Here is an 18,941-nt window from a genome sequence, read left to right as displayed (position 1 = left end):
CCTTTGTGCTCGCCGCTTATTGGCAAAAGCACTTATTTTGACTGTGCTGTAATCCCAGCGTCATCCAGGAGGGAAGATGAAAGCACCAAACCCTGACCCAAATTCACATACAGGCCGTGAGAGACAGAACACTGTGCACTATAAAAGAGCCCATAATTATCTTTTCCATCACGGCGTAGGACTCTCTTCAGAGCGGCCATAATTGGAATCCCAAAGCTTGGGAGAGCCATGCACCTCCACGAGGATCCTCCCTTCTTGATCCTCAACATTCCAACATGAAAACGCTGACGGACGACGACGGAGGCTGCGACGCTCAGTTGCTTCAGCTACAAATGCAAGTGGCCCGGGTTCGATTCCCTCCGGCGGGTTATCCTCTGGTTAGGGTCCTTTCTGTGTGGAGTTTGCATGTTCTCCCCGCAACATCAGTAAGGGCCCCCCACCAAAAACATGCAGAACATCATCGTCTGACCAGCGATGGACGTATGAAAACAGATCCCCGGGCGTCGGTGAACGCTGCCCACTGCTCGAGGCTGCCCGCCCGGAGGAAGGACAAGCCAGGACGGGTGAAATGCAGAGGACCCACCATCCAAAGCGTGTGTGTGTTTGCATGAATGCATGTGTTGTTGTGGCGTGCTGTGTGACGACTAAAGAGTCTCCTTCTTCGGGTGGAGACCGGGAGAGTCGGGTTCACACCCAGCAGCCGCCCTAAGTGATGCGTGTCACTGTGGTTCCGTCATTGAAAGGTCATTTTGGGTTAAACGTTGGAGATCTGTCTATCCCGCTTCTTGTTTTGTTTAATTGAAAAGATGGTCATGACCGTGGGACCTGACCCCATCCTAGCTTTGCTGTTAGCACCGCCATCGCACCATCACTTAACCTCGGACCCGTGTGTGATCACAACCGTGACGTCAAAAGGAGAAGCGAACAAGAGAATATCGGCGCTACTAGCTTCCTTTAAGCTTCTGTTCCATTATGTGTCATCTGCACGGGAAGGAACTAGCGAGCGGTCGAAACCCAACGGAGGCCCGGTACCCATGACGACACAGGAAACCGGGGTAGTTCTCGGCTGCTGGGAAGTTGCACAACGCCCGCCCGAAACGACCTGTTCCGTTTACAGGACGAAGGATGAACGATGTGTCAGCGATGACACGCTGACCCCAAGCGCCGTGGTTCAGGCTGGATCCTGCAAGCCCAACACTTTACAAAAAACCACCCCCCAAAAAAACTCCACGTCTAGCATTTTTGTTTTGCGGGAGAAACGCTGAGTCCAGCTCCGCAAAAAACAAAGGAGGTACGATTCATGAGAGAACGCACAAACACCCACCGCTTTGTCCGACCGGGCGCTCGATACGGAGCAAAAGTACCAATCAGAGAAGATCTTGATTTCGGAGACCCTGGGCTTTTGTCATCGTACCGGTCTGAACTAGATCAAATATTTCAACACACTCGCACTCGTCATCAGTCACAGGCACGAAAATGTGACTCAAAGACTCCTGAATCCAGAGTTGGTCATGAGAACCGCGCGCCGACCACATGCTGAGCTTCCCCTAATGACCACATTCGCGGATCACCATCGGCGTCGTCATCGTTCACTGAACTGCAACGTCGCCCACTCAGCCCGACGCTGGCGAGCGCCGACGGATTGTTCCAGGACCCCGGACACATCGACAAACCGCGCCGAGCGCTCAGCCATATGTGACCGCTGTTAAAGTTTAACTTGCACTGACCGTCTGACCCACCGAACGGCCGAGGGTTTTTTTTCCCTCCCTCCTGCCGTAACATCACACCTATAGTGGATTCAGGTCAAACAAGCTCAGGCCCGCCGGGTTGACCCCGAGACGCCTCCGGCCGTTGTGCGGCGGGTGCAAACGGGTGCGAATGCGCGTTGTGCCACGGTTCATACGGGTTCACTTGTGGACGGTTGTTATAAAGGAACCGTCGGATGACCTAGATATCTGAACCCCGTTTGTCCCCCAGTTTCATTGTTGGTAATTCCCCATCGGCCGGAGTGCGTTGGCTGCGAACTCATCGCGCTTAATGTGACATTTAAAAATACGGGAAACAGGGAAAAAAATAAAAAATAAGAAAAATACAGGAAACAAAAAATTATGAATTTGCCATTATATTTTGGCTACTTGTGCATATTTAAAAATGTATATTTGAATCTTATTTCACCTTTCAGAGTATTACCATTTTTTTTTCCAAATGCAAACCGTCCGCAGGAACGCAATTCACCGTACATGCCAATGCACCTCGCGGAATAAACACATTCTGGTTATGACATAAGCGGTGTTTACTCGGCATCACAGTCAACTCCGTGTCCTTAAGTCATGTCTTGTTTATTTTGTCAATGCATAACTTCATTTGTTTATGATAAGTGAAGTACTGCATGTACTCTCTGCTTTAATGAAGGCGCTTTCTTTGAGGGGAGGGTAAACTATAACGTGAGAAAGCATATCTTTCCCCATTATGCATATCATTTTCATAAACAGTATAACTGGCAGGATATTAGACACAAGGAAGACCAAAAATATGTAAATAAACAAAGACAAACACAGGGTGCGGTGAACAATAGACTGGACAATTTCCGGATTGGCGTCAGTTTGGCCAAAAGGAACAGAGTGTACTGAGCGCCGTGGCCCTCCTCCTTCCCCCATTGATAACAGCTTGGAATTTTGCTGGGAATGTTCCCCGCCCCTTAGAGGAAGGAAGTCCTTTTTTAGGCCCCAAACTATTCTCTCACCAGCAAAAAAAAAAAAAAAAAAAAAAGAAAGAAAGAAACAGGGAAGCAGACATGAGAGCTGGTTAGGTTTAGTAGGAGTGTTTTTCGGGATGCATTTCTACCACACTGCTCAAACACACACAGAGCCCATTAAACAAATTGAGAGGGAAATACCCAGAGCGTGACAGGAGCCCCTGCCGTGACGGGTCATAACCGCCACGGCAGATGTGCGGTGTGTCTGCATTGGCTGCGCTCGGTTCATCAGTCCAAGATCAAGCGTCGAAAGGCGGATGACTCCACGGAACAGAACGCGACACACGCCGTGGCCCGGCGGATTCGGGGCGACCTCTGAACCTTGATCAGGGTTCGGTGGGGTGTGGACGCCCTATGGCCGTTCTTTAGGAGATGCATCTCTTAAAACACATGCACTGCATCCACGTGGCCTCGTGCGTTGCTCATAAGCAGGTCCGGAGGAGATAATCAGGAGGGGTTGAAGTTACCGTCCCCTGTTCGGGTCTCAGAACCCGCGTGGCCACTTGATCCTTATGATATTGACCCCTCGGGGGTTTACTGGAGTCAAATTCTGAAGTCCCTCATTCAGCGCAGGTGCGTAAATATAAACGGAACAGCAGTTTGGAAGATGAGGGAAGGTGTCTATTTTTTGCACTGGGGGCCAGCCTCCAAAGTAACGGGTATACAAATGTTGAGGGCTGCTAAAAGAACTGCAAAAAGTACTGCAACTCCGAAGTAGCACTTCTCTGTTAAAGATAAACTTCTGCGTCAGCTGACTTCCCAGAAACTGTTGCTTTTTTTAAACACGGCGGGGGCGGGCTGTTGCCACGGGGAAGTGAGCGCGCTTTTCACCAATGAGCTCAACGTGCACCTTCAAAACTGCCCACGGGCTCAAGTTACAGAGACTAAACTTTAATCTGTGTTGTGTGCAGGTTTTATGAAATTAGATGCATGTAGAAACACTGCAGCGAGCAAACTTGTTGCAACGGGGATTCAGATCTCTTGGATAGTGCTCTTTGCAGAACTTTTTGCTCATTGTGTGAAAAATGTGATAAGTTCCAACACCGTGATGCACCGAGTACCATAATGCAGACTCTGAAGAAAGAGCACGAGATCTAGTTTACCATCCCATGAAAGTACGTAGGGTTAAAGCCATAACTTTATACAACACTGGCCTGGAACAAAACAGAGTTTACAGCATGCTTTGCCACCAAAAAAATGAAAGGTAGGAGGTTACACAAGCAAAGCACTGTAGATATAGCGCTTGATACAAGGGCAGCGGTGTCGTGTTGGCTGGGTAGAGGGCGTTCTGCGTTCAGGAAATTACTTTATGAACGTCATGCAGCACTGCAATCAAAACAACAAAGTCAACTACTTCATAACCAAAAATTTCAATTATCCTCACATGCAACATTTCAATAAATGCATCATCATCGAGGTGTCAAACAACTAGCAAAATATTTGGTTAAAAAAAAAAGCCTCGAAGACTAAACCTAAAGAACTATTATTTGCAAATCCTCATATTTTGCAAAATGTTGTTATGCAGCCTAATCATTTGGCATTACTGTACACATTAAGGGCTTCCTGCATCCATGGGTAGGCGCCGAGTAATCCATGGTAGGCAAAAATAATGTGCACATGCACCTTCCCAATTAGCAACCTACCAGGATCAAGGCTACTCAGAGAATTGCTGCGCTCTGCACATCTGCCCCCATGACACTGCACGGCAAAGGCTGTTTTCTGCAGCTCAAACCCGCTGGTGTAATGGTGCAAACTACTCCATGAGATTGCCTCAGCTCATATTCCCCATTGTGGAGCAGCACCATTCATCACAATGAGAGTGTGCAGCGGTAACCAGGGTGGCAGCTAACATCATTAGCTGTAGAGGATTAAGTGAGGCCTGGTGCGGGCCGCCTCCATGGAGACGCCATACTCCATTTCCTCCTAAGACCTCTGTGAGAGTGTTTATCCGGTAACTGGAGAGAACGGGAGGATCCGAGCAAACAAGGCCAGGGACACACGTGCACGAGCACACACACACACACACACACACACACAAAAGCACTAAGACCTGTGCTGCAGCTCCGGAGAGGATTCCGCAAAAGATGGTTTAACATTTTAAGAATTTGGGTGACAACACCAAGAGTTCAAGTACAGTATGACAAGCTTTAATGTGTGGATCAGTATTACAGGCAACCAAGTGGAATAAACTCATTAAAGTCAACTCTGAGCATGGGTCGTCTAAATCTAAAAATCACAAGATCTCAGATTTGAAAGGTTTGCAAGGTCAAAATCAACTGTCGGCAGAAATTAATTTCAGGTCCATGAACTCGTTGATTTAGATGAGTTCTACAAGAAAATAAAACACCCTCACAAAAACCTGGTTGGTAGGGTGGAGTTAACAAGAACTCGAGTCCCTTTTCCATGTCTCGAAGCATGGCTTTGAAAATGGTTTTGATTTTTTTTTTTTTTATTGTGTGTTTGGCCATTGATGAAGCTGTTTTAAATGTTGTCTCTGTGCTGACTGCAACAAAAAAAAAAAAAAAAAGGGCCTTTGCTTGGTTATGGGGGAAAGATGTATTACACTCTGACAAACATCACAAAATATCAGCGCGGGGCCCCGTTTACTTCATTTATTCCAGAGGGTAGAAAGCATCTTGGTGGATATGTTGTGCGGTGGTGACATAAATGCCAGAAGCCTGTACATTCTGTGATATGGCATATTTTCCCGAGCGTTTCATAAAGGCTAGGAGCGAAACCTATTCTGACCGCGGCACCTAATCTTTCCGTGCACTATCAGCACCAGACATGCATGCAAAGAAGAGTGCTGTGGTATTTCTGCAGCGTCACCACTCAGTGTCCATCAGGCCCTATCATACATGACTCAGTGATCTAAGAACTCCGCTTGATGCGCTCACTATTCCAAGTGGTATGTACGCCTCCGCTTCAAAAGAAAAGGTCGATACATACGAGTTTTGTGTCATTGATCAAGGATTGTCACGCAAGCAAAGATGACAGAAATAAAACACACACACACACACAAAAAAAAAAACTGCAGAGGACTATAACCCCGGACATCAAACAAACCGGTTTGAAGGGAGATGCTGGGTCTTTCTGGACCAAAAAGGTTATTAATCATAAAAAATAAATAACAAATTTAAAAAAGATATAGGGTCAGCTGCTCCCCTGCACAAATACTTCCCATAGTAATATGCAACTCTTCAATACAGGAAGCAGATCTTATGCAATCTTCTGCGGATGTTGTGAACTACTTTTCACCCCAAATTCACAAGCAGAGCACCATCCAGTAGCAATGTTGTGCAGCGATTCTTAAGACGTGAAGTGCTAGGTGTGCAAGTTGGAGACGGCGTCTGGGTGCTGCGTATGTGGTGGAGAGGTGACCGCGTCGTGGCAAACTTCTAAGAAATACAAAGCCTCTCAGGTTCGGGGTGCAAATAAACACCGCCCAGGACATACTCACGAGTGTTGAATGGGAAATCTTCCTGGCTACTGAGTGTTTGCTCTTAGTGCATGCATCACTATTATGGTAATTGAAACTACCAACATTTACTCTGAGCACCATTTCCCCCAAAACAGAATAATATCAAGGCATCCTGGGTTAAACCTGTTTTATGTAATCACGCCGTGGAGCAGAATTACACTCACCTGGTTATTGTCTACATAACCTAGATATTATAGCTGCTGCGTGGACTTTGACCTTCTCCTAGTATTGTTCAGAGTGCTGACTGCTTTTGTGCGGCGGTTGCATTCAACAGCCCTGCAAGAAACCAAGCGGGAGGAATGTGAATGTGTTTCTTTCCAAATAAAGATCTGAACCACACCATTTCCCAAAGCAGGAAATTATGTGACACTCCTGCAAGTCAACCCCTAACTCACCCTGGATGCCTGAGGAATCCAAATAGGGAAAAACACGGATAACTATTTGGCTCTATTGAGCGGGGCATGATGGCTGCATGGAATGGGGGGGGGGGGGTCCTCGTGGTTTCGAGTCCTGCCCAATGGGGATTCATCCGATCTGCATTTTTAACAGGACAACAATCATTCGTACTGGGAACACCGGGGTAATCAAAAGTTTAAAAGGCAATATCACAAACCATTTGCATAGACACGTCTTACATTTCTGTGAAAAGTAATTTATTAATATTAAATAAAAGGGGGTGAAAAAATGATGAATCACTGAAGTATTTCCTCTTCTGTTTCTCAAAAAAATATAATGTCTCTCTTCCCCAAAAAATTCACCTGATCAACAGGGCCAGTGTTGCCCCGATACCGGCAAAACCAGCAAAGGCCATGAGTGTGTTCCTCACTGTAGTCTCTGGGTCTGCTACCTGAAAGAACTCCACAAAGCCATCCTGAGAGAAAGGGAAACAAAAAAAGGCGGTTAGGGGTTAAAATCTCCCAAACCGCTGCTCGATTGAACAATGATATCATTCGTTGCATAACAAACTGGTTGCGCAACCAGTTAAGCATTCCCCCCCTTTCATGGGAGCTTCCTGTCGAGACAAACAGGAGGGGGGGGGGGGGAAGGAGCCATTGCTCACCCATGCGTTGTTCTTGGCCAGCCAGGCCCGCTGATCCAGCAGGAGGTATGAGGAGATCTCGTGGGCCACCAGGGCCACGCAGTGCTCTCGGCCCTTCTGCTTCAGGTACCGACACACCACGGCGCCGAAGGCCAGCAGGCTGGCGATGCGGCCCCAGTTGGTGGTCCCGTCGGCGAACAGGCTCTTGGCCACCGACATGACGAAGCTCATGTCGTCGCCCCGCTCGTCCAGGCACAGCTTCTTGATCATGCCTTGAATAGGGGGGGGGAACAAGACGTCGGTTAAAGCCCCGAAAGTAGCGCAGACACCAACTTGTTTAAAAACCCGGCCCTGCCAAAGCTGTTACTGTCCGACAATAAAGTGCGAGGTCCTTTAAACACTGCCGTAAACTGACATCCTGGAATCGGGATATTAAATGGAGATATTATGGATTGTGTAGAGATAATGATATTATTGTGAGATTATTACATTATATAGAGATAACTACATTATTATATAGAGATTATATAAAAACAAGAGGATGTAAGATACATTTAAGATGGAGATTTGAGATCAATATGGCAATAAATATTATCAATGCACCACAACATAAACAGGTTTAAAAAAAAAAAAAGAAATCACACTACATAAATATGAGACGTTGAGATGCGTGTGAGACGTTACGACGCTGCTTGATGCGTCCGTTTAAATCCCGGTTCGCCGCTCGATACTTCACAATGGGAACATTGACGGTTAAATACCGTGCGCACGTTGGCGTCACGGCCGCCCACGCTCCGCCGTGGCTGCCGCTTCCTTACCGTTGTAAGCGTAGAGGTGCTTCGCCAGAACGTCGTCCACGACCCTTTTCATCGTGTCTTGCACCTTCCCTTGCCTCCACCCGGCTCTGGGTGGTGCTACAAAGGCTCTGAGGAAGGTGGAAATGTTTTCCCGGGTATCGTTCTGCATGACCTCGTCCCCCGGCGTCTCCATGTCCGTGTCCGTGTCCGGGCCCAGGTCCGACTGGACCTCCGGGGTCGACGGCAGGGAGTCGCCGTTGTCGTTGATATCGGCTCGCACTTTGCCCGCCGTGCTCGGCGTGCCTACTTTGAGGACCTTGGGTCGCGCCTGGGCGTCTCCGGCTATCCGCCTCCCGCACGGCCTGGCCATGAGCGAGGACGCCGGGTTCCCGGAGTCGAAGTGAACGGAGCCCTCGACGACTCCATTTTGAGGGAGAACGAAGAACGTCCCGATGGCTCCGGCGGCGAAATTACCCCGTTTGGACCGCGCCGACGACGACATAATATTCATGTTGGCGTTCGGGTAGATTCGTTTAAGCGTGTGGAGAGGAAAAAAACAAGTATATATATATATATATATTCCTAAGCCGTGTGGCAGCTTTGTTTTCAACAAATGAAGCGGCCCGTTTCCGCAGCGCCTCAGACTCCCTCCATCTCGGCCGGGGGACGAAACTCCAACGGTCGAGCGCGATGACGTACGCGGGTTTTTAAACGCGGGCGAAGCTTGCGCAGCAACGCGTTGACGTCACGACGTGTTCAGTTCCGGTAACTGGTTGTTTACAAACAAAGCAGCAGCAGCAGCAGCAGCAGCTACGGAGATAAACCGTTGGCTTCACGCACACAAAACAAAGAATTTAATATTTTAATTTGGGAAAACATAAAAGGTGATAAAAATAAGCGCCCCCCAAATGATTATTTATTCCCAAATCGAATCATATTCCTCGCTGTGTTGCTGTGGACGCAGTGCATACCAGCGCGCCCTGACTAACTCCAACAAACATTCAAGGGTGAGAAAGACTTTGCTTTTCCGCAAAATATACCCCCCCCCCCCCAAAAAAAAAAAAAAAAAAATTAGCAAGATATAAAAAAAAAAAAAAATACAAAATACAACAAAACACAAACAAATCTCCAGTGTGCAGACGCCCCATTTTAAAAGGATACCTGATCAATATTTTTGACTGGGGTGTACTCGAGGGGCTCAGAATTGTGCAAAATCAAATAAAAACAAAGCTGAGATTCTCTGGAAGATCTATCCACATACTTATTGCATGTTATTTCGTATGCACGATAAATGAACAAACGTGAACGTGAAATGTAAATGTAATTTTTACAAATAGACGTACGTAGATGGAGCACGGCATAGGATGTAAAATCTCACTCTATTCAATTGTCTCCGGGTGGGTGAAGAAAAACCTCAATGAACGTTATTTCCCCTCTCGAAATAAACAACATTTTTTGCAGGCTTTTCAATGCGGAAAACCTCGTCCGGGTCAACTAAGAGCGTGCCTCCTCCTAGTGGTCAGTTGGAGGTACAGCGGTTTCGTGAAACCTTTTAATTTTCCGTTGGGGAGCGGTTTGAAGACCTTGGAGAGGGACACAGTGAAGACACCTTTGAATCGCAGCGTTTCAAGCAACAACGACAACATAAATGACCATGATACAAGAAACTCTTACTCTTATTAATGTAAAAGTTTATTTCAAATACTGACAAAAACTCTGTTTTGACTACTCCAACAAAACAAAAACATTCCGAGTAGCCCTGAACTGCCTAAAGTCTTAAAATCATTCCCGTGTTCTCTAAACAGGCATCCCTTTTTTTTTTTTAATAATCATGTACCCACCCCCTTTATTTTCTTGGAAGCAAGGGTCCCTCTGATATCCCTGCAGTTATAATGGGCCAGGGTGAAATGAAGGAATTACACAATTAGAGAACACATGAAAATAAGAATATTCTTTTACTCAGAAATGCAAAACAACAAGAAAACATAAAGGTAAAAGCAGCACAAAGTTCTTCAGAGCACACAGCCTGTCATTTCTTTATACATTCTGGCACGTGTAAATGAGATTTTTAACGGGAGTTACTGCGGCACGTCATTTAAACATACATTGGTACGTCCCCCCTGCATGGAATTGCTTTGTGCAAAGTGAGACAGTGAACTTAACATGGTATAAAAGAACCTCAGCCCACTTTTAGTTCATTAAACATATTTTAGCCTTCATAGCCAATGATTTATTTTAAAACACGCCTCACTCTTTTAGCAGTTCTAGGCTTTTGGAAACAATCCGAGGGTTTACCGGTCCATTTTTCAAAATTCTGGAGAGGCGTTGTGGCCAATTGAGTTCATCAAAATTACTGAATGGGATCAAATCCAAAAGGTGCAACTTATATATCTAGGGATGGAGCTTTCAGGGCCTTTTTTTGTCAATATCTGAGGCAGAAAGTGAATTGAGCCCATCGCAAGAACAAAAACTCTGGTTGAGCCATTCTGGGGGACGACGTCGACTGAACTGGTACAAAATACATCGGACAGGTTCTTTACAGTGCTGTTTCTAAAGATTTGTCATTGACTGAATCAGCAGCATTTACACATATATCCAAGATACAGGTTCACAGAGCCTCCGCTTCACATGTAGATAAAGCAGAAGTAGTGTTTTGTTTCTTTTTTAACTGAAAAGAGAGGAATCACTGAATCTGAGAGAAACACCTCAGCCCATGAGGAAGAGTGGAAAGCCACCGAGTAACAACAAAAAAATCCCACTCCCTGTTAAAGTCTATTTACAACGAAGAAGCAGCACAATCATACAACCCCAATTACACTCTCAAACGTCCCGACTGCTGATATTTGACACATTTCAAAGTCTGGATGAAATTACACGTGAGGTTGAGAATGTGATGGCGCATGCACCCTAAATATCTAGCCTACATGTTTGAGTGTGCGTTTGTGATCGTTCCCTGAAGCGGTATAGTACAAGGAGGCCTATTAATTGAACTGGTTCAAGGCAGACAGCATGCATTTTAAAGTTTGCAGATAAGACAAGCCCCTGCCTCCAGGGCGCACCCTCACCTATGCTGCTCCGCTTTGGTACCTCCAAAACTCTGCCGCGTTAACGCCCATATTTTGACACGTGAGACCGATGCCTCTTGAACAAGATCTGTGCTCATTAACCACACGTAGACCCCCGGAAAATGTGAGTCTCGGTCCACTTCCAAGCAATTATGAGTGCAGTTCCCTTGTAGTAAAAACACAGCACTGACAAGTCTTCCAACCGGCACATTATTCGGTGTTAAAACTGTCAACGCAGCCCAATGTTTGAATGAAAAAGAGATTGTGGGTTAATGTAGAGCGATGAGGCGAAATGATCATACTAAATACTGTATATAGACCTAAACCTAGATTTAAACAGATGAGAAAAGAAAAAAAAAAAAAAAAAGAATCCAAACTGTTTAGAAACAACTTTGACTTCCAGAGAACTGTACAACTGCATCCAAAACAAACAACAAAAACCCATGACAGTGGTGTGAGAGTTTACCAAGGCTGTCCAATCGGCTTTGGTGTTCTCTTCCGTCCAAATAAATAAACTATAGGTGTGATTGCGCCCTTTAGTGATTGAACCATGCTCACAAGTGTCCATTGAGGAGGGGGGAGGGGGGGCGGGGGTCACGTGCACCCTTTACCCCCCCCTCTCCTCATGTCATGAAATCTCTTTTGGCTTTGCCAAGTGTCAAAGTGAGCGCATCCTGCAAGCATGCGGTGTCCCACTTCAAACCTGCTGTGACGATCATACCGGCGCCCCCCCGTGGTTATCAGCTCGTCTGCCGTTCACCCAGTCACACCACTCGCATCAAACAGTGTGTTAAGTGTGTTGATATGGGAGAAAGATATATAAGGGTAGCTAGCAGGAGAAAACTAGGAGAAAAATTTACTTGGTCTAGCTGTCGTGCATAGGAACCCAACTAGTAGTCTTCTTTTATGAACCACAGTTGGACAAAATAAGCTCACAAAATATGCAAAAGTGCGCGGGAGTCTCCTTTGCATAATCTGTGGGCTTCCAGTTCTCCTACGCACATGCCCCTCTCGACACAGGTGTGGAAGAATCAAATTCCCCCCTTGAATTTTAGACAAAATGAGCTACCACCGACAGGATAGCCAAGTCGGGACAAACTGTCCCGTAAAGACATACAAATCAATATACAACGTTTTGAATATTTACAGTACACACTCTTTGCACGGCGCACAAACTCCCATATTGATCCTTTATGCTTGTAGTAAACAAGCCCGTTTGATGGACCAAACAGCCACCAAACTAAGATTCGACACAGCGATTTGGCATGGCGCCTTAAAACTGATACAGAGATATATTCAGCAGGACCTTGCCGTGGGTAGTGTACAGGAGCGTGTGCATGTGGATTGTCAGGACAGCAGGAGGAAAAAGAGAGAATCAAAATGTCACCCTGGGACACTCCGGGGCCAGGCAGGTTTGTTTTCACTGCATCCTTCAACTCACTTGACCCTCAACTCAACTCCCTCCTAGATAGCATCTTGTTTCCCCTTCGACGTTCTCCTTCCAACAATAACGCGGCATTTCTAAGAGACAATCTCGCAGCAAATGGGAGTCGAGAACCAAAGCAACGTTAGGAGAAGAAAAAAAAAAAAAATGCCAATTTAGATCCCATTTGAGCTGCAGACAGTGACTAACATTTGTTTGACGAAAGGAGGACCGACGGATCAGATAAGAGGCCCCTGGTTCATTTTCCATGTTCCCAAAATGGTCTCAGTAGAGCACGCCACCTCAGCATATGCCGCAGCCCCTTATAGATTTGGTATGCAAGCGATTATTTAAAAGAAATAGAAAGAAACTTTCAAGCCTTCATACGGTTCAGCCACCGCCATAATGTTAACGCGTCACGAGGGCATGTTGTGACCGAGGTTCCTTACCCCCCCAGCACGTAACGTCATTAGTGTCCTTTAAGACAACAAACAAAAAAGAAACAAATATGAGCACCCCCTACAGAACAGCCAGATTACTGTACAGAATACAAAGTGCAATAACTCACCCCACCCAGCCGCCTGCCCGATGACACACATCTACAGTGATGCATCTTGGAACACCAGAAAACCAAGACAGACAGAAGGGAGGCAGCTAGAAGGAGGTGGGAGTGTGCAGAGGAGGGGGCAGAGCTGTGTGCAGGGAGAGGGTACTGAACACACACACACACACACACACACACACACACACACACACACACACACACACACACACACACACACACACACACACACACACACACACACACACACACCTCTGCCCGATATGTTAAAGCCAAGTGATGCCTGGGAGAGCGGGGAAGGGGTGACACGGGAGCTGGGAAGGGGTGAGGAGGGAGGATCGCTGGGAGCCCCAGGGGCTTGGGGGTGCTTCAGGGACGATGGAGGCTAGCCGGCTAACTTGCTGGTGACCAAGGATGACTTCCTCTGGGGCAGATCCTGTGGCGTGGGAATGTGGTCCCCAGTCACCAGGTTTTTGTCCGGCCCTGCCACGGGCAGCTGCTTGTTCTTCATCTTGGCCTTGGCCATGTTGTAGTCACCAGAATCAAAGTACTTTTGCTGGGTGGGAAAATAAATAAGACATATTGACTGTTTCCACCAAAGCCAAACAGACGTGGAATTTGTCGTCGGTCTAGACAAATACATGAAGTGTTTTAATGTAGATAGAAATTATTTCCTATAATTGCCAAGAGAATATGATTGTGAGATTATGATTACACCAAATAGAGACAACCAATCACATAATACAATACACAAAGAATTGATTAACCAAAGATGTGTCAGCATTCAGCAAGACCAAAAGTGTGAGCATTGTCAGACAGCAAGCAACTCACAATAAACAGTCATGGGAGGGATTATGTTTTTTTCTCTTGGTGGAAATTCAGGCTGTTGTAGGACTCAAGCCACAGTGACTTTTCATAATGCTAAACCAGACAATTGTATTGTTTGTATGATTCAATCATGGGGCAGTGTGAGTGTGTGCGTGCGCATAGGCCATTTTAACTGCCTGGTCTTTGTGTTGGAGTTTTGAGTGGTTTATCCATTTATTTCTAAAGTGATCAAATTGATACTAGTTTTTGGGGATTTTTTTGTACTCCGAGAGTCAAACCATTACCTGTTAATGAATAAAAGTGAATCCCTTACCCCCTTCTGTAGTCTCTTCATGAGGAAGTCAGGGCCTCCAGGCTTCTGGCCCAGGGTGGGGTATTTGGCCTTCAGCTTGGCCTCCTCAGCCTTGACTGGGTTAGAGTTCTTTTCCTGGGAATCCTAGGAGAAAAACAGCTAATTGACCAAATTGTAAACACACCTCCTTGGCAGTCACAGGGCCATTCCAAACCGGAAATAAATCTGAAGATGAAAACAAAACACAAAACAACAAATACACACCCATAAAGGCGATGCATTGCCCACATATCTGTTTATATGACATTTAAAGTTGCAATTACAATTCCCCCTACATTTCCAAATACAATGCATTGGATGGACACACTACTGTAATTGTTAAGTCTATAGTGGAGCACTGGACAAATTCACTGTATAAAATCCTTAACATTTAAATAACTTGCACCATTTGTCAAAAGACCTCTTCTGTGAAGTGGGTTAAAAACCATGGCAATGACTTCCGGGGGTTAAATATTCTCCCTAATAGTATGAGTCACAGCCTGAATCTTCTCCTACAACTATCTCACATAACGCTCTTGAGACTGTGAAGGAACGCTCACTCAGAACACAAGATTTGAATCCAGATGGTTGAAAAGAAGGTGACATTTTTTTGGGACAAACCGTGACACCTCCCTTTGGACATTCAAAAATTGTTCATAAGTCTAAGTGCATGACCATCGGTTTTGCTTTAGATAATTTGACAAAAACAATGTGACTATCTACCGGCACTGCTCAGGAATATTAACATATACTGTATACCAAGGTTTGAATTCGCTCATTCCTCTTTTGGTAAAGCTTTAGTATAGCTAAGCAAGATCATTTCCAAGTGAAAACACAATGGAAGTTACAAATGCAAGTTGCATTTGAAATGGAAGTTGCAGAAATTAGCCAATTTGTTCCTTCAGTTTATTTGTCATCTTTTATTTATTATATCTGGTGTATTATTCTAACTTTATGTATATTTCATGTTGCATGTGTGCAATGTGTCAAGGGAAGCTTGCCTTGAGCATGACAGGAAAATATCTCCATGCTACTACAGGCTTCTGGAAGTAGACATAACAGCCACAGCTTTCTGCCCCATCAATATTATGCTATGGGTGACAACATCTAGCGTCTACTGAGCCTCATGATCCCTTCAGTTTGTCTGAGTATGCAGACAATCTGAAACGATCACAAGGTTCAGTACACATTTCACGCAATAAACAACTATATAGTTAATTCATATATTGGTATGGATTTTTTTTTTTTTGTTTACATAGGTTTGGTAGGAAGAAACCAAAGCAGCTAAACAGGTCAAACGCCTCTCATTCACACTGTCAGGTGGGAGGGAAAAACAGCATTCATATGGTAAAAGTGGGACACACGTTGCTAAGGTTCAATGTGTCACTGTCAACAACTCTACTGAATTGAGATCCAAACTATCTTCACTGAAGGTTAATGAAAGATATGCACCTGGCATAACTGCAAGAAAGACTTATATGAGCCTTGCCTGTGCTGAGCCGCATGTGGCATAGACCTAATTTCCCTATGCAGACATGACCGGACACTGAGAATGCAAAGCTTGCTAGGGCAGGGATAAAATGTGACTCAGGAGGACACAGAAGCCGATGAACGGAATCCCACAGGAGTGGGGCGTAAGGCACCGAGTGAGCTTGGGCCCATGGAGAGAAATGTACAATGTGAGCCGCTGTATTCGGCCCCTTGCACTGCAGAGACTACCAAAAACTTAAATTACTCCGTTGGACCTAACATGCCCTGACATGTTCCTTACATAGCGAACCCTTGGTGCACAGCTGGAGAGCACACTTGAACCCGGTTAAAATGTGCTATTGAAGGTGTTCAGGGGTGATCTTCAATCACTAGCGACCAACACAGTCCAACAATTTGAGCTGATTGTAGGTGTTAGGGAGTGATTTTACAAGCGGTGAACACAGTCCACAGCTTTTAACTCTAAGAATCTTTTTCCTGTTAGAAAGAGGCCTGGCAATCTTAAATGGGTGCACGTGGGTAGGACTGCTTTAAATCGACCTTTACCTGTTATTTACCTCTATCTGTTTTTAGCTTTGCTTCTTAATTCGTTAATTAATTTGTATAATGTATGCCTTATGTAGAGCATGTTGAATTACCTTTGTGTATGAAATGTGCTATGCAAATGAAGTTGCCTTGCCGACAACCCTAACCGTATTGAACACTGTTTCCATGCACATATCTAGCACTAGTTTAAACTCATTGAGCAATAGGTGTGTCAACTCTAACCTCACAGCTGACTTGCAGCCAGTCAATACCATCATCACAAAAAAAAAAAAAACCTTAAACAGGGCAACACGGGCCTGTACAGCCATGGAAGACAGGGACAAATTTTGCAAATTGCAGAGGATAAAAGTGTACAAAAATGAAATCCGAACCAATGATACCAAATCAGAAACTGTAAGAAACACAGACGGAGCAGTTGTTGTCACACCGTGTGGGAATCCATTTCACTCGAACAGCTAACGGTGTCCCCGCCACATTCACGCGCCCACTGTAAATATTCAAATCTCCACAGTACAACGGACCATCGTCTCACCATCGGTCCCCAAAACATGTTTTTGAAGAATTACGCTTGAAATACCACTCAGGTTACGCATCCTCGCCATGCTAACGCGCCGCTGACAGTGGCGCAGTGTGAACACGCGACAGGTGCAATATTAATAAACTTTCGGTAAACAGCGAGCCGGCGGGGCGGGGCTTCCGGGCTCCGCGACCGAAAACGGTGCCCGACGCACGACTCCAGCGGCCCGGCCCCGCCGTGTGACCCGATTCCTCGACGCGTCGTCGAACTGCGACGCCCAAAACGTCTTAAAAAAATAAAATAAATATATATATATATATATATATATATATATATATATTTTTTTTTTTTTTTTTTTTTTTTTTGCCTTTTTGGGGGGGGGGGGCTTGCGCGCGCGTGCGTGTACGGAGGGATCCGGCTGACGTCACCCCGCGCAGGGAGCAGGAAAGGGACCTTTTTTGGAAAGCGGCGTCCAGAGCGTCGCCATTACTTCGTCGTTTGTTTACCTCATTATTCGCCGCTTTGACCACGTGTAACACGACCACCCCGCGTTGCAATACTGAATACACACACATGTGTACAGATGAAGGGAGCCACGGGAGGGCACGATGGGTCCCCTTCGAGGCCGCGCGTTCTCCGCGAACCCCGGGTGACTGACAACCGTCACTCGGCCACCGGAGCCAGATTTCTGCTCCTGCTCCCGAGCGACGGATCATGCGGAAGCTGCTGCCTCGTCGCAGCTGCCGTCGGGACCGACGAGGCCCGACGGAGAACTAACACCCCCCCCCCACCACCCCCACCAGCGAGACGCGTTGGCCCGATAAAAAAAACCCCAAAACAACAAATAAATAAATAATTTTAAAAACAGGACGACGCGACGACACGAGGATAATCACTCGGTGCCCCCCTCCCCCCGTGCCACTGCCTCCCCGAGCGGGCTTCCGACAAACCCCCGCTCGCCGCGGCTTCGCGCCGGCCACTTCGAGCCAGCGCGCTGACCGCCTAGCTGCTCCCCGCTAGCATGCTAAGTGGCTAGCCGACGACACCCGGGCTCGACGCCGCAGCCCACCTGCTTTTCGTCCTCGCAGTCCACCGGCGTGTCCGCGTCCGGGTTCTCCGACGACATGGCGCGTCTGCGACGGGCAGGCGAAGGGTCGGGCCCCGTTTCCCCGGGGAGAGCGCGGCGGGAGTGGAAATGCGCCCGCACCGTTTCGGCACCTGCACGCGAGCCTGGTTCCTCTCCCCCCGCCCCGCCGCTCGCGCTCGTCCGGTGCGCGCGGCTGCTCCTCGGCGGAAGAAGAAAAAAAAACAAAAAGGCGAGGGGGTTCGTGACGTCACCGCCAGGGATTTTCCCCCGGCGGCGAGTGACGTTTACAGTAGCCAATGGCGGCGGCCGGGGCGAGACGGACGCGCCGGCCGTCCAATGGGCGCGGGGTGGGCGTGTGCGCTGAGCGGCCACTGCGGACTGCGTCAACGACAACGCACACGAGCGCAGGAGCAGTTCAACGACGTCGGTCGAAGGCGAGGACGGACCGTGGCTGGAGATGGAGATGGAGATGGAGATGGAGATGGAGATGGAGATGGCCATGGCCAAGGCTTGAATGTCCAAGTGGATTGAACATAGGCAATAATAATGGCGCAATACGAATATAAAACAGAAAAAATTGACAAGATACAATAAACCTCAAATTAGCCCTTACCAATAGACTTCTGTAGTCTCCTGGAAATGTCATTTTTTTCATATATATATATATATATATATATATATATACACACACACACACACACACATATATACAACATATATATATATATAAAAAAAAAAAAATATATATATATATACACACACACACATACACACATATATATATATACAGACACACACACATGCACACAAACACACACATACATAACAAATATATAGAACATATTTCACACATTGTTATTTCTATCTCTATTCTATCCAATTGTTATACGTACATTGATGTTTCTAGACCTTTTTGTAGTACTTGCTTTTCTACTTCTACACCGTTATGCGCCGACAAACCACAACCAAGTCCTTGTATGTGAAAACATACTTGGCGAATAAAGTGATTCTGATTCTGATAA

The 18,941-nt window shown here is 46.4% G+C and overlaps 2 protein-coding genes across 2 annotated transcripts; both read right to left on the bottom strand.

Moving 5' to 3' along the window:
* Window positions 1-4,880: 4,880 nt before the first annotated feature.
* On the bottom strand, window positions 4,881-8,741 carry mcl1b (MCL1 apoptosis regulator, BCL2 family member b). The gene is made up of 3 exons (XM_080005219.1): window positions 8,094-8,741; window positions 7,297-7,547; window positions 4,881-7,107 (listed from the first exon to the last, which is right to left on the bottom strand). The coding sequence occupies exons 1-3, from the start codon at window positions 8,581-8,583 to the stop codon at window positions 6,991-6,993; spliced, it is 858 nt and encodes a 285-aa protein (XP_079861345.1). The 5' UTR covers window positions 8,584-8,741; the 3' UTR covers window positions 4,881-6,990.
* Window positions 8,742-13,282: 4,541 nt separating this feature from the next.
* Window positions 13,283-18,074, bottom strand: ensab (endosulfine alpha b). The gene is made up of 3 exons (XM_080005501.1): window positions 17,902-18,074; window positions 14,264-14,386; window positions 13,283-13,678 (listed from the first exon to the last, which is right to left on the bottom strand). Exons 1-3 carry the CDS (start codon window positions 17,956-17,958, stop codon window positions 13,508-13,510), a joined length of 351 nt encoding a protein of 116 aa, XP_079861627.1. The 5' UTR covers window positions 17,959-18,074; the 3' UTR covers window positions 13,283-13,507.
* Between the last annotated feature and the right edge of the window lie 867 nt (window positions 18,075-18,941).

The sequence above is a fragment of the Zeus faber genome (assembly GCF_960531495.2).
Source record: "Zeus faber genome assembly, chromosome: 8".
Lineage (NCBI taxonomy): Eukaryota > Metazoa > Chordata > Actinopteri > Zeiformes > Zeidae > Zeus > Zeus faber.
This window is presented reverse-complemented; position numbering and strand designations above follow the sequence as displayed.

Bases quoted from the DNA above. Each gene is read 5' to 3' on its own strand.
- ensab (XM_080005501.1), bottom strand. From the start codon at position 17,958: ATGTCGTCGGAGAACCCGGACGCGGACACGCCGGTGGACTGCGAGGAC. The intron at 14,387-17,901 runs GTGGGCTGCGGC...TTTTTCTCCTAG, and splicing joins ACTGCGAGGACGAAAAGCAG to GATTCCCAGGAAAAGAACTC. The intron at 13,679-14,263 runs GTAAGGGATTCA...TTTCCCACCCAG, and splicing joins TGAAGAGACTACAGAAGGGG to CAAAAGTACTTTGATTCTGG.
- mcl1b (XM_080005219.1), bottom strand. From the start codon at position 8,583: ATGAATATTATGTCGTCGTCGGCGCGGTCCAAACGGGGTAATTTCGCC. The intron at 7,548-8,093 runs GTAAGGAAGCGG...CCCCTATTCAAG, and splicing joins GCACCTCTACGCTTACAACG to GCATGATCAAGAAGCTGTGC. The intron at 7,108-7,296 runs GTGAGCAATGGC...CCTTTCTCTCAG, and splicing joins TGGCCAAGAACAACGCATGG to GATGGCTTTGTGGAGTTCTT.